The sequence below is a fragment of the Myxocyprinus asiaticus genome, chromosome 24, assembly GCF_019703515.2.
Source record: "Myxocyprinus asiaticus isolate MX2 ecotype Aquarium Trade chromosome 24, UBuf_Myxa_2, whole genome shotgun sequence".
NCBI classification, from domain to species: Eukaryota; Metazoa; Chordata; class Actinopteri; order Cypriniformes; family Catostomidae; genus Myxocyprinus; species Myxocyprinus asiaticus.
The window spans coordinates 35,293,582-35,318,595 of record NC_059367.1 but is presented as its reverse complement, the minus strand read 5'-3'; the positions used below and the strand labels follow the sequence as shown (position 1 = coordinate 35,318,595).

The following is a 25,014-nucleotide window of genomic DNA, read 5'->3' as shown; positions in this document are numbered from 1 at the left end:
CCCAAGAATGCTTACTAGGCAAGTTTGTGAATGCTGTTATTGTGTTGTGATATGGAGTAGGCCCTAATGGTACACAGCAGCTTGGTCTAACAGAACAAAATGAGGAATTTCATATAAAATGATTCCTCTTCATTTCCTAAAGTCTCTACTATTTCTAAATAGTTTCAATCAATTTACAACATTATCTGAATATACTGTACAAACATGAATACATGACAAACAGATTTCCCTGTTCAGAACAGAGTTAATTCAGTTTATCATTTTTGTAAAAAAAAAAATTTAGTTTGTCTATTAAATTTAGTTTTCGTTAATTTTCAGTGATTGTTGGTTTTAGTTTTCAGTATATTCTGTTTTTATTTTAGTATTTTTAAGGACTGCCAAACTTAAAGTAACCTTAACTGAGATATTTCAATATGTTAAATGTATTTAATTATGTAACGCAATTAACACATAATAAGACATTATAGGAGTCATGTCATGAGGAATACAATTTTCCTTGATATTTTGACATATAAGTGGTCATTTTACTATAAAACATACAGTTAATTTCAGAACTCAAAACTTAATCCCAAATGCAATAAAAGCATTTATTGAAACCAAGCTGCAAAAACGTCTCATTCTCAACTTCCACTGGGCTAATTTATTCATGACCGCCTCTACAACAACATCAATTCCTACTTTAAATCATCGCACCCTTTGACCTGCCCACTGGTGCTCAGTTCATAAACAGAGAGAGAGAGAGCAGGACAAACAGGCCTGTTGTGGCCTACTAACTACTCCTGAACACCAAAGACCCATCTGGACTATTTAGAATTATTTTTGTATTTAAACATCTCGCACTTTTAAAAGATGCAGTGTCAAGTTACAACTCTGAAAAGTAGACCCCATTCTGTTTCATTCAGCTACTCTGCATCTTGTTGTTTTGAGCACAAACGCATTCTGGACACCTTCTTTTGTAATCATGCACTAGATGGATATCTTTCACCGTTTTGATGCGTTTCCGGTGTCATGCACCTCAGTGCAGGATGATACTGCGTGTGTGTCTTGTTTCATTGTGCTTTGTGCTATGTATGTGTGGTTTTTTGGCTCATATCAAAGTGGATTGCTTGTGAACCCGTCATAATGCGATTCAAGCTTTGCAAAGGAACTGTTATTGAAAGATGGGGCAGTTAAAAACACTTGGACCCGATCGTAAAACTGTAAGTAAACAGTTTCATATATGAATATTTCAAATGTTATGACAGTTTGATATTTTATGGTGCTACTGTGCTTGAGTGAACAGTTTAATATATTCGGATGCAATGTGTTGGATGTGCGTTATATGTAAACCCTGAAATTAGTTTTATAATGTTGTGGAGCTTGTTCATTCTCTTCCAATAGAGGTTCAAATATGGCTGTATTTAAGAGGCTGCACAATGTTAGCAAATCATTACAGTGGGCATTTACGTTGAACTTTTAAGGAGGCGCTGAGGCCAAAACCAAGCTCTCAGACAGAGGTCCAGAGACAGGGTGGAAAATTATCATATACAGTATTACTAAATTATGACCGTTTTGGTGCAAAAAAAAAAAAATAAATAAAAAAAAAAAAAAACATTTTACCAACATTATCAGGGGACCTCAAGGAAGATAAAAAATTATATAATAAAAAAATAGTTTGTCATGACACCTTTAAAACTTTCATTCTATTTAGTGTGATTTCTAAAGACTGATGGGAATAGTTTTGAAAGAGGCTTGTAGAGATTTCAAAATGTATAAAATACTGTAAATCAAAAACTAAACTATATATATATATATATTTTAGCCCAATAATTATTTTAGGTTTGTTTTTGATTTCAGTTTATGTAAATGTTTCCATTCTAGTTTTCATTTTAACAGAATAACACAAAACCACAAAATTGTAATGCTGTGTGTTAGCTTTCCTGAGATTTGCAGTTCGTCATTGAAAAGCGATCTTGAAACTGACACAGTAAAAACGTACTATGGAAAGATCCTGAGCGTGAGAGTGCAGCTGAGGCCAAGCAAGCGTCTCGAGGGAGTAGACAATTGAACTGCATGCTCTTTCTTCTCTCTGAGCCCGAGCCAGAATCTGATCATCTACCTGCATCAAGTTACTGCCCATTTCCACTAGCACCTCTGAAAGCTGGGTGAAGGGAGAAGACACAAACAGACACAAATACAGAAAGACGCACGTTATACACTGTATTCTGTGTGCTCATTGAAGAGTGATCAGTGAACTGACTGAACATCAGCTTCAACTAACCTCACGCAGTTCTGTCACATAGTTCATGAACTTCTGCATCATCTGAGCCACATACAGAACATCAACTGTGTCAGTGAAACCAGCGGCCTCTAGAGTGTATGTTCGCACCTGATGTGCCAGAGTCATTGCGTTAGAGGCGTTGATGGGCATCTGAGAGGTGAGATAAAAATGAGCAACATGTTACAATTAATTTACTATTATGTTAATCTTATTCAACAACAAAATGTCAGTATTATTTATCAGCATCCATTCATTTGAAAGGTTTATGTTTATTTAAATGTATTCTACATATTTGAAGCATTTTTTTCCTTGCAGACCTCATCAAAGCTTGCAAACTGCAGTTTTAATGGTCTTACATTGTATTAACCTGTACCTCATTATCAGGACTTGAATTAACATTTAATAAGATTGTGCTTTTGATCTGACAACACAGTCAGAGTATACGATTAACGGCTCATGAGATAAGAATCAAACGCTCCACTAACCAGTATGAACGTATGCAGAACCCTTGTGATGTCATTAGTATATAGGCACTGAGAGTAGTCTCCCTCCTCCCAGCGTCCAGAGCGGTCACAGTAACGTGATGCTCTCTTCTGCTCCACAACACCCCCTAAGGTGTGGTAGCGCAGCTGGAGACAGTACTGGTAGGAGGTGATGCCAGCCAGAGTTCGGGGCCACCTTAAGGCGAAAGAGGAAATAGTTGAAATTTTAGCAAAGTTTTACTGTCCACAAACCATAGATTGAGGACACGTTTCTTACCTGAACTCCCCTCGGTTGTTGGTTACTCTCTGCTCCGGACAGAAGGAGGCGCTATTCTCCAGTACCACTATCTCTACACTACGCGAGGCATTCCCATGGCCTGTGGACACCACACACTCCCACTCGCCACTGGCCTCAATGTGGACATTTGATAGAATCAGCTCACTAAAAAATAAACAAGAATATTCTGTTTCTAAACTGTAGCTCACACGGTCATGTTATTCTATTTTATCTTTACTGCTCAGTGCAAATCTATTCCTTTGATAGACTTTTTTTGTCTAATTTTATCCTATCCTTTTCTATACGTGCCAATGTATTCTGTTCAACTTGTTTTATCCGTTCAGTTTGCTTTTTATTGAATCCTTTTCTTTTTATTTGATCACATGCCTTAGTCTTCTGCTGTGTTACCTAATTAATTAAAGGAATTCAGCCAAAAAACTAAATCAGTCAGCCTCATGTCGTTCCAAACCTGTATGAGTTTCTTTCTTATGTGGAAAACAAAAGGAAAAATTGAAAGAAATTGGAAGTTGATAGTGACTCACTTCAAAAAAGTATCCAAAAATTTCATAAAAGTAGTCCATTCAACTTGTGCATCATATTTCAAGTTTTCTGAAAGCATACAAAAAGTTTTGGTGAGAATCCACCCACAGTTTAAGTAATTTTTCAGTTAAAATCTAGATGTCTGTTGCACTTTCATGAGCGCTGTAGAGGAGCTTGTTCACAGTGGTGAAAACCGCTGTCAACAAGCTTCTCTCATAACGATCATGTAGGTGCAATGGATGGTTGATGCATGAGTCGCATGGAGTACTTTATGATACTTTTGGGTCCTTTTAAAGATTTAAAGTGAGTTGCTATCAACTGCCATAATATTCAAGAGACAGACAAAGATATCCATTAAAATATCTCCTTTTGTGTTCTACGTACTGTATAGAAAATCGACATTATGTCAGATTAACTCAATGTTAAAAGTTGATTGAACTATCTAGTTTAGAAAAAGTTGAGATTTCTTAAAATAATCAATTAAGTCAACTGTTATGACATTTAAGTCAGAGCAACTTACATTTTTAAATAGTGAGTACAATGTCGAGTTTGGTGGTGAAGTTAGATCTTATAGGCATTTGAGCATGCTCAGTTTGATTACTGATGCTCAGTCCTGAGGATGCCATTTATGGCAGAATTATGGGCACCTCATAATACCATAAATAATTCTAGATAAACTTTTACCCAAATTGATAGATTTTTCTGATCACACAGTGGTTTTTTTCCCATCAACGAATCAAGATTGACAACACTGCTTCTATGCGGCATAAATGACACATGAACACTCTGATGTAAACAAAAGCAACGTGGACAAGAAGCATGGCTGAAGGAGGAACGCAGCCGACCATTTATCCATCGAAGAGGGTTTCTCTTTGTGTTAAATGTGTGGCAGAAAATTGGCAATGAAACAGTTGTCTAAACTGTTTTTGAAAAAAAAAAAAAAACTTAGAGACAACACTCTAAGAGACAACTAGTTAACTGACAACTAATATCACAAAGAAAGTGAACTGTTGTTGCCATTTGCAAATAATGTGTAACTTGCTTCTAAGTGGCCAAAGAGTAGTTCACTAAAACTCCTCTAGCTACACAGTAATGTTTTCGTCTTGTGGTAACAGTGAAATTACTTATATTTTAACTCATATTAAGTCCTGTAATTAATAATGTCAATGTGGCAAAATGATGATTTCAATATTAAGTTCAAGTTGGAACGCAGTGCAATCATACATTGTCATTCAGTGAAAGTAAACTTGCAGTTATTACATTTGTAGCTAGCGCCTAGCTATTTACTAGTAACTGGCTTGCTATCAAGAAAAAACAAGCATTCTATTGTTGTAGCCTAGAAGCTGGCTCTATAAAATTAGTCTAGCCATCAACAATGCTGTGTCAAGTTAAACGAAGTTTGAAACTTAGAAAAACACGTCTTGAGATCCCTGCCTTTAGATTTGCGCTCCATCAAGCTATGTTTGTACACAAGAATGTGTTCTCATCTTGTGTTGTCTGCTCTCAGTAAATGTGGATTGTTCTCTGTATAAGCTGCGCGTTGCCTATACAGCACGTTTCGCTTACTGCCCCCTGCAGAAGGTGGTACTCCATGCTTGAATTGCTTATGTGGAAGGAATATTCCTTATTACGGTCCAGGGACATGCTAAATTGTGTTAATTTTTTAACGCGTTATTTTGTATGTAATTAATTGCACTGAATTAACGTGTTAAATCGACAGCCCTACTTTATATGTGTGTTTTTAATGATGTTTTGTTGTTTAAAGTCATCATCAGGGTGATCAGTGTTTTCTTTGATGAAGTTTCTTCAATTATTAAGTTGACTTAGCTTCTAAAAGTTTGAAGTACTTGTTACCTACACTTTTAAGTTGGTCCAACAATTTGGAACTTTGCTAGGGCTGACAAATGATCTTATCTAGGTCTGCATAATAAAGAATACCTTTTTATAATATTTTTGAGAATATTGAAAAACAATTATGAACAGCTGTACTTTAAATTGCTTAAAAAAATGTTTTGAACTTAATAATAATAATACATAATACATAACTTATTGCATTTAGTTCACGGAACACACAATCCAACTTGAATTGTTAGGTTAGTACAGCTAATTTACCTGAAGTTGAGTAAACACAAAAATGCTTTGCAGCTGGTTAGTTAACTTTTTAAATGTACTCAACTTTTTATTTTTTACAGCCATATGGGTTTGGAAAGACGTGAAGATGAGTAAATTATAAACAAATTTTCATTTGGGTGAACTATTCCTTTAAATTGCATCTTAACTTGTCCTCATATCCTATATAAACCCATCTCAATTCCAATCCCATTCCATTCTCTTCTCTTCTTTTCTCGTCTCAACATACTCATTCTATCCTATTACAGCACTCCCATCCTATCCCATTCTATTCTACCTCACCCAATTTTAACTCTTCCGATAGTCCACATATGTATTACCTGGTGATGAAGGTGCAGTCATGTTGTACACTTTCTTCCAGATGAACCCCGTGTGTAGGGTCAGTGGTGACAGCCTGACCGTTGTGTCGCCAGTGAAGGGCAGTAATTTTGTCAACTAAGGAAGCAGTGCAGTGGAAAGGTAGTCTGTCCCCCTTAAACACGACCTGCCGTAGGGAAGGTAGCAGAGACAGAGTGTGCAGTTCCAATGGACCCTCTAAGGGAAAGAATGAATTAAAAGACAAAGAATACAGTTATTATTACTTTTGGCACAAAAAAAAAAAAAAAAACTTTACTAACTAGGGATGGGCACAAGTACTCGAGTACTCGGGTGCTCGGACGTGGCAGCAATGATCGATCATGAAAACGATGACCGATTGTGATCAAGCATAATGTGACTTTTCACTTAATTCGAAATCCAGTGAAAATTACCTGACATCTAAACACACACGTGTCAAAGAGGGAGCTTATTTTTAATTTTGAGATTGATTACGTTGTGATTTTGAGGGGTATGTTGATTGTCAGAGACGTCTCATAGCAAGCAAACTGATATACAACACTGCAATGCTATCGTTACAATAATCAAAACAAAGAGAGTGTAACCATGTTTTGAACACCTGTCTCTGGAAAAAGTTTGCTAAATACATTTTATTATCATTTAATGTAAGAACTTTGACTCGTTAATGGATATTATTTCATAAAAGTGAATGTTTGTCACTGACTGTAAACCTCCCTGCCCTGCATGACGTAACACACACCTGCATCTCGACTAAATGAATGAAGATTTCCACATGAGTTTCCAAGTTAGAAGTCCGATATAAAGTGTCATTCCGTTTCACTTTCCCCAGTTGAAAGGTGGAAATTCAGACTCTTCGAGTTGAATGAAACACTTCATGTATCATTACAGCAACAAAAATTCTTTCACTGAGTTGGGCAGCGAATATTCACGTAATGACAAAATATGATGCATTATATTTTGATTATACAATCTTTTTGTACATTTTGTAACATATTATTTTGTAACAGCCTATAATAATGAATAGACGATACACTGGAACAACAAGACACAATGCAGCAGCCATAGACGTTTGTCAGACATGTTATTATATATACAGTTATGTGTAATTGCCCCTCAATTACTCGATGAGTACTCGAGTAGACAAAATGACCAAAATGCCCATCCCTATTACTAATATTATAAATGGAAAAAATAAATAATACAAATGTATTATGTGAAACCTTTCAAATCTATTTGACAATATTTTGTACCAATGTAATCAACTGTAAGGTGCAGAAACAGATGTACTGTGAGGATTTTCACAGGGTCTCTTGCAATGCTAATTGCATCATTTTTTTGTTGTGGCCATGATGTGTAAGAAGATTAGGCCTTTAGTTCTCTTGTGATGAGTACAAATAACAAAATATATTTTTGTATTAGTCTGTTCCAAACAAACTCCTAATATACTGCACAGTTAGACATCTATTCTGTGAATAACTGAAGCAATTTTAATCATTCACAAGTAGCAAAGGGTAAAACAATTTTTTGCTTTGTAATCATTCAAAATCAGCTTCGCTTGTGAAACAGCCTGGGTGAATCTTTTAATAGGCTGGGGATAGTCATTCACAACTGTAAATCCACAGAGGGATCTTTCTTAGCCAGTCACACCTATGTGCTCCTGGTCAAAATAAATATGTTTAAGGGCAGTGGAGGAAGTGATGGTGAAACAAGCTAATATTAAAACAGTAACAAGAACCCTGGTTTGAGGCCCAGGACGCAGCAGAAATATGCTGCATAAGTCTTACAGAGAGATCAGATTTTAAAAGAAAGAGGTTTAAAACAAAGTCATTGAGAAATATAATCAGACCCCAGTGGCTAGAGATTTTTTAAATTATATTTGATCTTAGCTGGCTAAGAAACATGGATTGAGCAACAATTGAATTCTGCACTGTAAAACGTGGTAACCTGCGATTGTTATTTCTACCTGATGTTACCCTTAAAATTTGTTGTGTAAAAGTACAATTACTTGAAAAAAAAAAATAAATTACTCAAGTAGAAGTAAAATTAATGATGTTAATAATTACTTGAGTAAGAGTAAAAAAGTATCCAATTAAAAGAATACTCAAGAAGCGAGTAACTAGTTACTTTCATTTGTAACATAATGGATGTTTACTCCCCAATATTCCATTACATAATTTACATTTAACACGTATTACATACTAATAATAATAATAATAATAACAATTTAATAACAATAATTATTATTATTATTATTGGAAATTCTTTCATCATTCACCCTCATGTTGTTCCAAACCTGTATGACTTTCTTTCTTCAATGCAACACAATTAAGGAGATGTCAGACAGAATGTTAGCCTTTTAGTCACAATTTACTTTACTGCATGTTTTTTCCTCCACATTTTAAAAGGGAATGGTGACTGAGACTGTCAGTCTCTAACATTCTGTCTAACATCTTTTGGGTTCCACAAAATACATAAAGTCACACAGGTTTGGAACAACATGAGGAAATTATGATGGAATATTAATTTATGGCTGAACTATCGCTTGTCAGATTTGGACGAATCTGTAAATTTCGAAGAGAAGTTTGGAAACCAGTTTCTATTAATTATTACGGTGAAAAATGTGAACAATATTCCATAGGCCCAATCATATATAATGCTGAATAAAAAGAAGCAAGATCATGCTTTATTAATGGCAACCTTCGCTATTTCACAGCATTTTAAAGTCCTGAATGGATTCTTAGTTCAGGTACAGTATTTTCATTGTAGAAAGAATTTACAGTAGATCATTAGTACTGTACAGTAAGGTTAAACTGCACCTTATCTCTGTGTTAGGTTTATTTAAGTTCAGAGCTTGTTCTCTGTTGTCCGTGAGAAAAACGCTCTGCATCTGTCAAACGCAAATTTGGTGTAAAAACAATATAAAAACAATAAAATGATGCACTTCTTTTGGGATTTTATATATTTTTTTTTATCTTATTTACATATACATTCTCGATTTCACCATACATTTGCATATGCAAATTAGTACATTTAAGTAACTTCACTAAATTAAAAAACTGAGTTCAAAAATTAAGAAAATATGAGAATGTGTACTGTATTGAGGGCAGATTGCTGGCATCTGCTGAAAAAATAAAAATAACATGACTTGAAAATCATGTTATGACAATAATTGCAAGTAGATGGCTTCAGCATTCTGCAGTGTGTTGTAATTACAACTTACGCATTTATATGTCTATATCTATATCTATATATATTTCAGAGGTGGGTAGTAACACGCTACATTTACTCCGTTACATTTACTTGAGTAACTTTTTTGGGGAAAATTTACTTTTAGGGTAGGTTTAAAAGTGGGTTCTTCTTACTCTCACTCAAGTAAATTTCTAATGAAATTTTTTTACTTTTACTTCTTTACAATGGGCAGCGTTCCTGTCATTACATTACTGGGTTTAATTTTAATGAATGCATAATTTATTGAGAGATTATTGAATGGGACTTTTACGACAGCGGAAGTTCACACAGAGGCACGCGCTGCTGTCATAGACTGTCACTCAATCGCTGCTGCAGCATCAAGCTCTTCAAAGTGAAACACTTTCTTCTCTCCCCACAGTGAAAAAAAATTATAGTTTCATCATGCAATGCCTTCATTTAACACCAAGACAAGCGGATATTTCAAGATTCAAATCACAGCTCCAATTTAAGGCAGCACGCTGAGGTAAGTTTTGGCTCTAATCCTAACACGGGTTTTTCTGTGTAAATGTGATGGTAATTTTCAGGGTGATTCTGTAACTGGGCTCTTATCAGTTTTTAAGTGTACATTTTTAAATCAGTGCAGCAATATATCGGTGCACTTTGTCCCGCGTCCCGCATGTCTGTATTTATGCATTTACCCTGCGCTCTCGAGGGGGTACTGGAAACTATCACAGCTACTTCAGGTGGATTAACTATAAATCCATGTAAACATCCAAGTTAAGTGTAAATAAATGCCTTGGCTCTGAATTTCTCAGCTCTGTAGGTCCATCCAATGCAAGTGGATGGGTGGCAACATTTTAAAGCTAAACAAAATCACATAAGTCAGCATAAAAGTAATCCATAAGACTCCAGTGGTTAAATCAATATCTTCAGAAGCAATGTGATAGGTGTGGATGAGAAACAAAGAAACAGATCACCTTCACATTCTTCTTCTTGTGTTTTTGGTGATTCACATTCTCTGCATATCGCCCCTGCTGTCTAGCAAAAAATGACAAATATTGATCTGTTTCTTACCCACACCTATCATATCACTTCAGAAGATATGTATTTAACCACTGGAGTCTTATGGATTAATTTTATGCTGCCTTTATGTGATTTTTGGAGCGTCAACATTTTGGTCTACAGAGCTAAAATATTCTTCTAAAAATCTTAATTTGTGTTCTGCAGAAGAAAGGAATTCATACACATCTGGGATGGCATGAGGGTGAGTAAATGATGAGAGAATTTTCATTTTTGGGTGAACTATCCCTTTAAAGTGATAGCTCAGCCATAATTTTATATTCTGTCATAATTTCCCTACCCTCATGTTGTTCCAAACCAGTGTGATGCTTAGCATTATGTGGAACACAAAATATGTTAGACAGAATGTTAGGGACTGACAGTCTCGGTCACCATTCACTTTCAAAATAAAAGAATTAACTTAAAGTAAATAGTGACTCAGGCAAACATTCTGTCTAATATCTACTTATTGTGTTGCATGGAAGAAAGAAAGTCATATGGGTTTGGAACAACATTATGGTGAATGACGACAGAATTTCCATTAATAATAATAATAATAATTCTGTAATACATTAAATGTGTATTATGTAATGGAATATAGGGGAGTTAACGTCCATTATGTCATGTGTGAAAGTAACAAGTTACTCACTACTTGAGTACTCTTTTAATTGGATACTTTCTTACTCTTACTTAAGTAATTATTTATGACAGTACTTTTACTTGAGAAATTATTTTTTTGAAGTAATTGTACTTTTGCTTGAGCACAGTTTTTGGCTACTCTACCCACCCAAATGCGATATATTTAGACATTATCAAACCATTATTTGTCAAAGTCTAGCATTTGTTTTGTTTATTGTTTGTTTGTTTTTTGTTACTTTTTTGAAGTGTAAATTTTTGCAATAATGTTATGCTTAAACCTGACCTGGTGTGAGAGGACATAAAATAATAATTTTCTTACCAATCATTTATTTTAAACATCACAATTTAATAACATAAATTAATAGTGTATAAAACAGAGGATTCAGATTTTGTTTTCTGTTCCCTGTGTGTGTGCATGAGTGTGTGTGGGAGTGCAAGCGTGCATGCGTTTGTGTATGTTGGTTTTGTACTTAGTATGTTGTAAAGTCTCACCCCTTCATTTCTGTGTGTTTTCTGCATTGTGGTTGATTTATATATTGTATTTGACAAATAATAAAAAAAAATTGCTCTTTTTTTAATTTATTTTCTATGGTCGGTCGATTATGACTGCGACAGAACAGCAAAGGTGTCACTTTTTTACGACCACTTACACTTATTGAATCAAGTCCAACTTTTTTGTGTGTTCAGATGACAAGTGGAGGAAAAGTCATTAAGTCTTGTCCCCTTAAGTCTCAGATAAACGAAAACCATTTTTATAACATTATAAAAATAGATTTTGGTCACACTTTTCACTTTTTTTGGTTCACACAGATTTTGAGCACACTTTTCAAGGCAAAAAAATATATATAAAATAAATTTTATTAATTTGGGGTTTGAAATGACAAAAAAACAGATATCCTGTCGATAATTATGTATTGTGACATTTTATGGTTGTCAAATGTTAGTGGAACATGTTGATAGTTAATGTGATAAACTGCACCTGTGTTTACTCTGTTAGGAAACCTGCGTGACTTTATTAAATCTACTAAAAATCACATTGGGACTAGTTGGTTATGTAATTATAAAAATGGCTCAGAAAGTGAATTTAGTAAAAAAAAAAAATTTTTTTTTTTTTTTTAAAAGTCTAGCATAAATGGTTTAATCATTTGTTCTCAAATCCAATGAAATTCATGTATTAAGCGTGGCTTAAGTGTGCAAATACTTTTTGGGGTCACAGTACATTCACAAGGCATATACTGTACATTGATGTAGTCTATTACTCACCACAGCTGAGGTCACTTTCTCTCAAGAGACGTAGGGGTTTGTTTTGAAGACTTGTGGGGTATGCACAGAGTGTTTCATCCCCAAGCCGGGTGGAACTGCTGCGGAAAAATCCTGGGACCCAACGAAGACCGCAGTCACATGACAGGAACTCCGAATGAAAGTTCCTAATAAGTGATCAATTAGAGGTAAGAAATAGATAAAGCTTACTGTTCAGTCTCAGAGAGAAAAGAACTTGATGCAGAACTTCTCCAGTATGTTCATCCACTTATTTAGTATAATGATTTAGTGTCTTCTAAAAGGTTAATGATAATTAATTGAGTTTCAGTTTTATGATAACAACACTGATATCAAACTGCTGTAGTTCCCTAGAGCATTTCCTGTTTGATGTCAATCAAATAGCACTAGAAACACATAAGTAAGAGATACTGTATACAGTAATTTGGTTATTATCGCAAATCAAACAAAGTGACCAGAAGTGAACAGGTCTTGTATCATCTGGAAGGGTTTATTTTGCAATATTAAAAATCTAAAAAGGTAGTTTGCCATCTAATATTTCATGCTCAGGTGTTTATTTGAAGTCTAACACTCTGTCTATACCAGACGTGAGTGGCATATTATGGAATTGGAGCTGTGAAAAAAAATCAACATTAAAATTCATTATTCACTTAAAATCTTAAAAAGTTCATGAAAAAAGTATTCATGTCCAATTTATGAACAAATTGTTCTTTTGAGTTGGATCTTTTAAAAAACAAAACAAAACAAAACAAAACAAAAAAACTGTCTAAATGATTCATTCCCAAATTAGAGTTTAACTCTTGTCTCACTGGAAGGGGAATATTATCAGTGAATAATGCCTGTCTGTTATTTTATATCTGGTCTGTTACAATTTTACAACTACATGAGGGTGAGAAAATTATGACAGAATTTTCATTTTTGAGGAACTATTCCTTTAAGAATCCAATTAATAATGTATGAATATGATGTGTACCACAAAAACATTCACTTTAACTCACACCAGCTTTAGAGAGTGCAACTCCAGAAAGACATTTGGGTCCAGAGAGGAAAAGATGTTTCCAGAGATGTTTCTATAATATAAAAACACAATTCTCACAATAATTGAATATGACATAACTATGTTATAAAACGCATAATTTGCAGTAGATGTTGTGCTTACAGCATTACCGTCTTAAAAAGCTTAAATTGTCAAACATATGATATTCTCATGCAACCCCCAAAATACTTTAAAAAGCAAGTCCGTTAATTTTCCAATAAATATTTGTTTCAGACATAATGACTTACAGTTTAGTGAGGTTGGTAAGTCCCTGGAACATTTCTGGAGACAGGCAGCCAATTCGGTTACTGGATAGGTCACTTTACAGATTAAAGCAAATGAGATGATTATTCTAAAATCCAGTTCAAGCAGTCAGGAGTCTATGCTTCATAACATTTTTAAACTTCAAAACATCAGCGGTCTTGCAAAGTTTGAATCGCTCTTCACCCTTCTGAAAAAATGCCATATTACATCCAAAGTTGGTTTGCTTGTATTAACTGCTCGCTCAGGCTGGTCTTTTGGTTTTAGAGGGGTTTGGGGCAAGTTTTAGCTGGTCAGTTTGGAAAATCAGCTGGCTGACCTGCTAAACCAAGTGAAAACCAGCTTTGTTATGCTGAAAGACCAGCTAGACCAGCAACAGACCAGCGTGGCCAGGCTGAGAGACCAGATATATTTTAAACCATCTAAGACAAGCAAACCATCTTTTTTAGCAGGATCTCCTTCTCTCTATCTCTCTTTCTTACACGATGATGAAAGAAATCCCAGCGATAGACAGCAGATCACAGCCTAATGTCAATAAACAAAAACAAGAAGCTATGAAATAGTACTGGAGTCAGTCATTGCTTTTTCTCATCTGTGACACAGTGCTTATCTAACTGCTCTGATCTAGACTGTGCTTGTTTATATCAGAAAGCTCCTCGCATCCTGGGAGAATGAGAAGGGAAAAATCAGGAGCAAACATGTTTGGATCAGTGCTTGCACATGTTTATATACATATATATTTGTGTGTGTGTGTGTGTGTTTGTACTTACTTAGCTATAGTTTGGGGACAAATTTGTACCCAAAAGTGAGCAAAATCAGACAAAACCTTCTTTTGTGGTCATTTTGAGATGCCTTATTTGGAAAAACGATCCTGTGACGAGGAGGAGGACGCGGCCGGGCCGTGATGGAGCATGGCTGGCGCTGAATCAGCTGATCAGCAGGAGAGCGAGATAAGGGGCAGCCAGAGACGCCGGTTCGAGAGAGAGATGAACGCGGCCGTGTTGCATGTGTGTCTGTTTGTTTATGTTTTATGTTGTGTTTTATCATTAAACGTTATATTTACTGTTCAGCCCGTTCCCGCCTCCTCCTTGCCCGTCCTTTAACTGTTACTGTGGTGCCAAATCCCTGGAGAAGGAGCGAGCTGCCGTCCGCCAGAGGGCGGAGGAGCGGTTATGGACCAGGCGACAGCGTGACGGAGCCGGAGAGCAAGTCCTTCTTTCTCTCTCCTCTCTCTCTCTCTCTCTCTGTGTGTCTCCGCTCGCCCTTTCCCTCTCCCCACGCCTACCCTCCTCTCTCCCCCAGGTTAACAGGAGTCGGGGTGGACCACCGGCTGACAGAACAGCCGGAAGGGCAGCGTATCTCCCCCAGAGATGGGAGGGGGGGGGGGGTGTTAGTCAGACCGGTGGCACCCTGGCCTGAATCTGGCGGGGGAGGAGGCCATGATGGAGCACAGCTGGCACTGAATCAGCCGATCAGCAGGAGAGCGAGATTAGGGGCTGCCGGAGATGCTGGTTCGAGAGGGAGAGACGCACGCGGCCACATTGCAAGTGTGTCTGTGTCCTTATCATTAAAGTTTATGTTTACTGTTCAGCCGGTGGGCTCCTCCTTGCCCATCCTTAGACTGTTACAGATCCATACATAAATTAAATAAAAATTTGTTTTGAATTCTAATAATGAAAAACTTTTTCTGCTAGGGTTAGGTTTATACTAATTATAAACCAATAATTAGCTTTATTTATTGTAAAAACTACAGAAGTCTACAGGATGTCCCTATTTAGATAGCTTAGCAAAGGCGTGTGTGTGTGTGTGTGTGTGTATTGATAGACAGACAAAAGGCAGACAGACAGACAGACAGGCAGACAGTCAGACTGATAAAATAATAGATAGAACAACAGAAAGACAGACAGAATGAGAGACAAAACGACAGACAGATAGATAAATAGATAGATAGATAGATAGATAGATAGATAGATAGATAGAACAACAGACAGACAGACAGAAAGACAGACAGAATGAGAGACAGACAAACAGACAGACAGACAGACAGACAGACAGATAGACAGATAGATAGATAGATAGATAGATAGATAGATAGATAGATAGATAGTGTCCAGTTATTATAATGAATAGTAGTGACTGTTAGATTTATAAGCTTTATAAGATTTCAAAATTGTACTTACAGTTTTCGAAGAGCTGTGAGACCCAGAAAGGCCCCAGACATGATTGTGCTGATCAAGTTATTCCTGAGATCCCTGAAGGAAAAGACAAACACAGACACTTCTGAACAGATGTGTAAGGTATTAGGTTCAACGAATTCAAATTGCTGTACTTCGTAGGACGTTGCTGAAAGACATTCACAAAGTTAATTTTTTTTTCTTATTTAATGCAAGGTCATTCACACTCATTTTTAAGTGTGGCTTTTTGGGCCTCTGTGTGTTTGTGTGTGTGTGTGTGTGTATGTGTGTGTGTGTGTGTACAACCAGCTGCATAAAATAACCTATACAGTACAGATTCCTACACAGATTCACACATGAAATATCAAATGCTTATATTTATTTCACATCGCCATGTCATTGACTGCAAGAACCTTGCCATGCCTTCAGCATAGTTTTCTGTGTCTTGCTTCTGTTTGGGAAAGGAGGAATATTTCTTACACAATACCTTTTCCCAGCTCTCTCTCTCTCTCAAAAAAAAAAAAAAAGCCAGATCTCCCAAGCAAAGCGAGAAAAAGCTGAGATGCCCTCTTTAAAGAGTGCAAACTTTTAAAGTGACTCTTTCCTTGATGAAGTAACAACTTCCCGAGTCAAATCGTACATATTAATTTCTAAAACAGGCTTTAAAGGTTCTGTTTCAGGCTGTCTCTCCCCGGCCCAGATATTTACTCTATGCTTGCTCATGTGTTCAAGCAGTTTTCAGCATATTCTCCTTCAAAATATAGAGTCACACTCCTAAAAATGATGTGCAAATTAACCTCTGAAACTCATGGCATGTTTTTTATTGGCCAGGAGGGAGTTATGGGAATGATGAAAGTCTCGTAATGTATCAACAGGCTACAAGATCAGAGAGTCAATCTATCTTTCTATCTATCTATCTGTCTGTCTGTCTGTCTGCCTGCCTGCCTGCCGCCTGTCTGTCTAATAACTGAGCTCTCTGATAGACCAACACTACAGCATGATATCACTGTGCTGAATATGGACAGATTGACACTGGCATGACAGAATGCAGAAAAGTTCTAGCATTTCATATCTATATGGGCTACTAGGTGTTGTCTGATTGACATATTAATAGCTATCAGAATGAATATAGATGGTGAGAGGGTGACCATAGGAGAAAGTTATGCACTGTTATTTACATGTGTGTGAATTCTTCTGTGTGAATGTATGGGCAGTGTAATGACAGCATATACGGTATAAGGTATACTCAGTCTCTGCATGTAAAGGTTTAAGTGATTTACAAGGACTTTTTTTTTAGGTTACAAACTGATAATTACAAGGGTATTATGCTATAAATATGGTTTGTGAGGACATTTTTAGTGTCCCCATAATTCTAATCGCTTAAAAAACATACTAAATGATGTTTAATTGAAAATGTAAAAATGCAGAAAGTTTTTTGTGAGGGTTAGGGTTAGGGGATAGAATCTTTAGTTCATACAGTATAAAAATCATTATGTCTATGGAGAGTCCTCATAATGATAGCTGCACCAACATGTGTGTGCGTGTGTGTGTGTGCATGTGCGTGTGTGTGCCAGTAGCAGTGCTCTTGGAAAAGGAACAATAGCCATTTCCTGGCTAGCGTGTTCTAACCCTCATTAGCACTGTGATGAAAAGAGAGTCTCTACCCACTGTTTCCTCCTCACACACACACCACAAGAGCAAAGGTCAGGGTAAAGTGTGCTCTCTGTGTGAAGATCAACACAACGGCTCACACAGACACTCTCTTATCGCTGTGATGAAGAATAGAAGGAACAGGGAGAGTTCCCTTCATAAAGTTTGAAGCACATCCACGTACGCGCACACACGCAAACACACACACACAGACACCCACACACACTGCATAACCATGAGGTTAGTATGGTTGTTTTATGCAGTAATTAAAGCAGCTCTGGAGCAGCTACATACAGCTGAGCTGTGATCCATGAACTTCTATGAACTTCACGAATGTTTTATAAAAAACATTTTTTATCCATATTTTTTAATCTCTTTCAATCTAAGCCAAATCCTGCTAAAAACTTTACCCTAACACATTAAGTTTATGACTACACCACATAGACTGCCTTTAGTAAGGCCTTATGTAAGAAGTTGATGAAAGGCATTCATACAGTACATGCAGATGTTTGGAGTAGAAAGCTATAAAAAGCTTCAATCATTGAGCTGAAAGAGCAGATTCTTGTATTTGAACTGCTGGAGATTTGGATAAATCTGGTTGGGGGGTTACAAGGGAACTCTGACCTATCCAGGCACAATGTGCCATACATTCAGCTTCCATTAATTTTTCTGTCATCAAGAAAGTGAAATGATGTGCAAAGTGACAAATTCTCACCCAATCAGAACATATTTGATGTTTAATATAGCGTTATGTGAAGCGAAATTTTAGACCAATGAGATTCCACTGTTGGCAGAGCTATCAAGGGGTGCATTTCCCAAAAGCATCATTAGCCAACTATGGTTGCAAGTTCCATTGTACCAACATAGTTCAATGATTTGGTGTTTCCCAAAACCATAGTTCCAACAAACATTCGCAAATTGCATCGCAAAGTTGTGTGGTTGGAACTATAGCTCTCCACCTGTGATTAGAAGCACAGTTCTTGTTAGTTTGCTCTGTAGACATCGTTTGACTTCGCTGAGACTTCAATATCTTTTATTCCATATACGTATACTTTTCATTTTATCGAGACTTTGACCGTGTTTTCATGCACTTATAAATGCTTATTCCAGGGTTTTGCAGAAAGCAGCATTCTGAAACTTGCATTCTGAAAGACGCAAATGCAGCCGTTTAAGCGATTAAAGGCTGTTAAGAGAAACCCACGTTTTCTGTCAGAGAGCACGGCTTTTAAGTGTCCATGTTAATGCATAGCTAAGTTCTAATATGTTTTTGAAAAGTGCACGTGTTAAATTGTGTCAGGGGAACCCCGAAGTCTGGGTTAAAGGGAAACCCCACTATTGCAGCACAATGTACTTGTCGCATTACCTGCTTATGTGTCTTCAGCAGCTTTTGCGCATTAAACAGCTTTTCTGAAATACGTGTAAATGAGCTATTATAATTTGATATCCTGCAGAAGTTATTACTCCACACTCTGCATAACATCATTAACAATAGCTCTATATTGTTGAACCAACATGGTTCGAATGATGGATGTGCGACATAGTTACTATGGTTTCGGAAAAGAGTCGTGACTAGCTAGTTAATTTCTCCAACTATGCATCATATTATGGTGGTTAAGCAGTGAGTTACGTAGATGTATGGGAAACACACCCCAGAGTGACATTATGAAAATAGAAACCAAGCGAGAGACAAAATGTGTACATTACAATCGCCAGATAATGCAATGCAAAGTGGACATCAGAGGGTATTAAAGTAGCAGTGTAAAATTCAAGGAAGTTTAATGAAAATCAGTGCACATTTTCTGTCTGGTTTTCCGTCAAAAACAGAATTAAAACTCCAGCATTTTGTCAAAAATATAGCATTCCAGCGCATGATAATACTTCCTTAACCACTGTAGCAGCCCAGATATTCTCAATAAGTGCACAGTGCTCGTCTATGCGAATCGTCGGCACATGCACCAGCCACTGACTGTTCTAAAAAGTATCACAAAGCAGTCATAGATTGCATGCTTCAAATGTGTCCGTATTCACTCATGGTAAAAAAAAAAAATGGATTTTGAAATGCAAGGCACCCAGGCCTTGAAGATGCACTCAATAATTTTTTCCTCATTAAGAAAGTTTAATTCCTAAAGACATGAATTGTAATTTTGCAATATATATCGGAAATCATGAGCACTCACATTAAAATGAAGACTCCAGTCATATCAGTAACCTTATAAAAGCTGTTTTATTCTACATGGAGAGGGTCCGCACATGGGGGCTGCCATGTTACAATCACATGACCAGCAGAATACTACTGGCTTAATCTCAGTAACCGTCCTGTTATTTGACACTTTCACTCATTGATTTAAGTAATCATGGCTGACTGAGGCTGTTTACTAAAAGTAAAGACTGAGAGGTTCTCCCTGGTCGTTTTATTAGTACATTAAGCATTGTTTTTATGTTAGACGTTTTTATGTTAATTAATTAATTAATAGACGTTTTATTATGTCCCATTAATAAAGTCAGTGAATCGCAAAGTAAAATGGCCCATATTTGGCTAGAATGTTGGCAACCCTATGCTCGATGTGTATTTAACCCTGCGTATTTGTCGTCTTTCCTTCAAATATTTGATTATGCATTGTATCATGTAGCCTTTTCTCGGACAGACAAATGAAGACTTATTGTTGCTTGACTACGCAAAAACCCACTGTAGCTCAATCATTAATGCGCGCATAAACATACTGACTGTTTACAGTTTTTGAGGAAATAAACCTACAATGATTTACTTATAGTTGACTACGCATATTAAGCTGGGATAGGAGAATGTATTTTAACATCGAAAAGTTACACAATTCAGCTTTAAGTAAGATTCTAAATCATAGGATGTGTACATGCTCAATCTGAAGGGAAATGCAAACCACATAGAGAACAAGTGTAGATTTATATACTTTAAGGAAGAAGTCAGAGAAATTTAACTCTTAATCATTGCACACCACCTCAGTACTACATGAAGTTGGACTGGTCCCGTGGGAACCAAGAAGTAATCGCGTTCACACAAACAATGGTGAGCGCGATTAGGAGTTTGCATTTTCCTCCTAAAATTACATTCTTACTCCACTGACAATTAAGTTTAGGGTTGGGGTTTGGTTTAGGGGGCAGAGTTAATAAAATATCCATTGCTGATTTCTGTATTACATAATTTACAACTTAAAACACAATTCCCTTTTGGCGCAACTCTGTTGACATTGCTCACGTGTCCATATGTTCAAAAACACTTCCATCTTCAACCACATGGGGGGACAATGTCTTGGTGCTCTGGAGATTGATATTATATTATTATTATTTATTTTTTTTGTTGTTGTGTAAGAATGCAAAAAAAAAAAAAAAAAAAAAAAATGCAGTAAAATTATTTTAATGTTAGAAAAACAGAAGCAAAATTATTATTTTGTGACCTCTCTGTGGAAATGCAACTGTATCCCAAGTTCATGGGCATTTGTCATTTGATAGTGACTTAAGTAAGTAAACTACTACTTGTTGCAATGAAGCTTGGTTTCTTAATCCAGAAGAATATGCATGAGTGCTTATTTGGTGTTGCCACCACTCACAGTCCCCATGCCACCCCCTTGCCACCCCAAAAATATTTTCTAGATCCGCAACTGTATTGCATTTCATTTTGCTTTTGGGATCACAACTGGAAATGGGCTCACTTAACTTTTCATATTACTTCTAATTAAAATACAAATTTGTTATATACAGATTTGTTAAGTGTGCATGCCTAAAAATACAGTTCTATGTAGTATGAGGTTTATGATGTCCTATGCATTATAGTGCATGTGAGTGTGATTGCTGTTTTGAGAGCATAACATATATACAGGGTTGGGAGGGTTACTTTTGAAATGTATTCCACTACAGATTACAGAATACATGCTGTAAAATGTCATTTGTAACATATTCCGTTAGATTACTCACGGTCAGTAACGTATTCTAAATACTTTGGATTACTTCTTCAGCACTGGTAGATTTTTTCACTTGTTTTGACTATAAAAACTCTGTCAGTACAGTAAGACAAAATACACATGTTAAAAATACATTCTCTGAAAAACCTAAATATCTTATGCAGTGTTGTTTCTAAAACAAGATACATCAAATTGATCTTGTTTTAAGGATTTTTAGATATTTTTACAGGAAAACAATACAAAAATTGTTATCAAGAATATGATTTTTGCCCTAATATCAAACCTCTTACTAGAAAAAATAAATTATGATCCAACTTGAATTTTCTTGATAAAAAAATATGATCGTGCCTGGTAACGTGCATGTAAAATGGCTAGAAACAGCATTTTAGCTTAGCGTAAAGCTGACAATTTACACAAGGTTTATTTCTATCAAACTTACTTCAAACTTACTTCTCTGTCTGCTCATATGAATGTAACACATCATAAGAAAGTGTTTCACCGCTGTTCAAATGCACTTTGGATCGCATCATTTATATGTATAAATGTTTTCCATCTGAAAGGACTAAATATTAAATGAAACAAATGACAATAAAATGCAAAGTAATCTGTTCAGTAATCAAAATACTTTTTGAATGTAACTGTATTCTAAATACCAATGATTTAAATTTTAACTGTAGTGGAATACAGTTACTTATATTTTGTATTTTAAATACATAATCCCATTACATGTATTTCATTACTCCCCAACCCTGCATATATATGTGTCTGTTTCTTTGTAGATGTATGTAGGTGTGGATGATGGAAGCATTTTTAGTGCCGCGCATCATTTCCTGTCCCTGCACAGAGTTTCTTTCATTTTTATTTTTATGGCTTCCTTTCTCCCTCTCTCTCTGTTTGAAACACTGTTTTCCATACTGCTTGAGTCCTGAGTCGGGGGGGAACAGAACTGACACCGTGTAATTCCAAATAACGCACACATTCACAGCATGTTACACAATGGGGTCCTTATAACCCTGCCCTGAAATTTACATCAGCCCACCCCTACCCAAACATGAAATCTGGATCTGCCTGCTTTTTATTTTTCCAACTCATTTCCTGCTTTCCCTCTCCTTTCTCAGATTATTGGAATAGCTTTACTCTGTCCAGTCCTTCCTGAGTAATTTTTTTTTTATTCAGATCTTTGTATGTTTCAGTTGGGTGATAATGCACAATAATTGCAATGCAAGTGCAACAGCATTTCTTTGATTTGAATGATGGAGTTAAATGCTGCTGCACTTGCATTGCAATTATTGTGCATTATCACCCAACTGAAACATACAAAGATCTGAATAAAAAAATAAAAAAATAAACCTGTATGTCTCTTTCTTCTGAGCTAGCATCTTTACTACTTCAGCCACTATGAGAACTTGGCAGTGTGATACTGAAGATATTGTTGACTTTTGTATGACATATTCAATCAATCAATCAATCAGACTTTATTTGTATAGCACTACAAACAAAAAATATTTGTATAGTATTACAAAAAGAATGTAACACAAAGTGATTTACACATGAAAAATACCAATTCCCCACCCCACCATCGACACACAAATCATTAAACAATCTTATAAATAAAATGTTATAAATAAAGAGACTCAATAAAAACAGGAAGTAAGGAACTTGGAGGTAAAATTCAATTAAAAGCCAGACTAAAAGGAAGGTCTTAAGTTTGGTTTTAAAAATATCAACATTCTCTGCTGGCTGTTCCACAGATGTGGGCCATAATAATAAAAGGATGCCTCACTGTGGGTATTTGTCCTGACTTTGGGTACCATTAATAGGCCACTACCTGAAGACCTGAATTGTTTTGTTCCTCATTTGTAAGTCGCTTTGGATAAAAGTGTCTACTAAATGACTAAATGTAATGACTGACATCATAATCATAATCTGAGAATAAATGTCTAAAATGTCTATACGTCTATGCCATATTTTAGCAACAAGATAAATGGGACTAATTGCATGTATATTCATTAGTGGTAATTGATGCATAACATGTCAAAATTATATGAATGTTTAAGAGAAAGGGTATATACATTTTAAATGGTCCTGTGGTGAAAAATGTATTTTTAAAATAATAAAAAAAATAAAGATAAATAAAAAAATCATGTAGTCTTCCATTTAACATGAGGTCATATACTGCTAGCAAAATAATAGCAAAAAAAAAACATTTGCTTAAACTCTTTCTAAAAAGGTTTATATTGAGTCTAGTATGTCACACCATAGAACATCTCAACTGCCCAGAAGTATTTAATCTACCCATTGCTAGTTTAGGACTGGCCGTTTAAGAATGAGATATTTTGCATATTTCAACAGCTTTAAATAAATGCACATATAAAATACAGTCCAGATCCAGCGACATGTCCTAACCAGGATGTTATTTTAGCAGGAATTGTACAAAACGTATATAGAAATAGTGTATTTTATTGAAGAGATATATTTCCGTAGATAATGTTGATTATATGTTCTGTCTTTTTCAATGGCAGCAGAGAGACACAATGCCAAGATAAACGCTGGGACCGGAATTGTGGAAAATAGCTCAATCCTGCGCTAAGGAGAAGTTGTCTGCTGAGACCGAATGCTGTGTCCTCCCAGATACTGGCAGAACGTTGTTATGGACCATGCGCGACACGGACGGGTTAAACCATTGCACACTGTCTCCAGGACGCGAGCGGGGTCTGAGTTGGAGTGGCAAGTGGGGTGACAAAGCTCATTTGTAGGGTGGCAGCTGACACCCCGTGCCACCCTTCTGGCCCCACCCTGCTTCAGTTGCACTCCTTAACATCTGGAGGGTGGCTTGCCCTGTCAAATCATTTGAAGGGACCCAAACATAGAGGAAATCTAACATTACCAAAACCAGTTTCCCTTTTTATTATCACAGAATCTGAGCCTGTCTTTCCTTTATTAGTCATAAACTGATCAGAACAGTATGTGTATGAGAGAATTCATGTAATAAGCCTACAATATTTTATTAAGTCATTCTGGACGAACCTAATAACACAGACTCACTCATTTCAAACCATTAAGTGCCACCTACATTAAAATGAATCTCCTGACTTTCAATTAAAGAAATGTTTTATCTAAAAAAGAAAATGCTGTTTTCCACCATCGTACTGAACTGTTCTCGTTGTGAAACCATGGCGTTCTGTGCTGATTCCGACCAGCTGGCATGGTTACTGTTTCTTTTTCCACTGTGGTGCTGCGATTATGAATAAGATAATTGGTGAAGGCATGAGAGTCAAACACTGGAGCCAGTACGCTATAGATGATGTTTTAGTTTTTGGACTGCTTTGCTTTTTTCCCTAGTTATATTCTGCTAAAACATAGGAAAGACACGGCCCATGCAGGGGCAGAGCTAGGGCATGGCCAGGCTTTGGGCCATGGTGGCCACGGCCACCCCTGGCCAGCCCCTAGCTCCGCCCCTGCATGGGCCATTGGCCACCCCATTCGCAACAACCATAACCGTGCTGAGAAATCCGGGCCGAGAAGGGCTTGTAATCGTGCCCGATCGGGCCGTTCGGCACGATGGTGGAAAAGTGGCCAATGCCACCACCATATTGGATTCAGCACTGTTTACATAGTTTATCAATGATTTGATATTATTTGAAAGTAAATAACAACTTAAATTTTATTTGTTCATCATAAAGTGATCATATGCCTTACTACTTTTATGACACCTTTGGGCGCTTTATATAGCATTAAAGTGAGTCACTAGCTGGGTTTCCATCTAAA

The 25,014-nt window shown here is 36.4% G+C and overlaps 1 protein-coding gene across 2 annotated transcripts in view; it reads right to left on the bottom strand.

Annotated features, from left to right (window-relative positions):
- The window catches only part of LOC127415446 (adhesion G protein-coupled receptor A2-like), a 127,095-nt gene that overhangs the window by 24,719 nt on the left and 77,362 nt on the right, over positions 1 to 25,014 (bottom strand). Inside the window, exons 3-11 of one of the 2 annotated variants that reach the window (XM_051654172.1) lie at positions 15,668 to 15,739; positions 13,475 to 13,546; positions 13,189 to 13,260; positions 12,176 to 12,339; positions 6,010 to 6,223; positions 3,020 to 3,184; positions 2,746 to 2,938; positions 2,261 to 2,410; positions 1,979 to 2,140 (exon numbers count right to left, since the gene is read on the bottom strand). In XM_051654172.1, coding sequence (XP_051510132.1) covers positions 1,979 to 2,140; positions 2,261 to 2,410; positions 2,746 to 2,938; positions 3,020 to 3,184; positions 6,010 to 6,223; positions 12,176 to 12,339; positions 13,189 to 13,260; positions 13,475 to 13,546; positions 15,668 to 15,739 — 1,264 coding nt within the window. The remainder of the gene's footprint in view (positions 1 to 1,978; positions 2,141 to 2,260; positions 2,411 to 2,745; positions 2,939 to 3,019; positions 3,185 to 6,009; positions 6,224 to 12,175; positions 12,340 to 13,188; positions 13,261 to 13,474; positions 13,547 to 15,667; positions 15,740 to 25,014) is intronic. The other variant, XM_051654173.1, reaches the window with a different exon arrangement.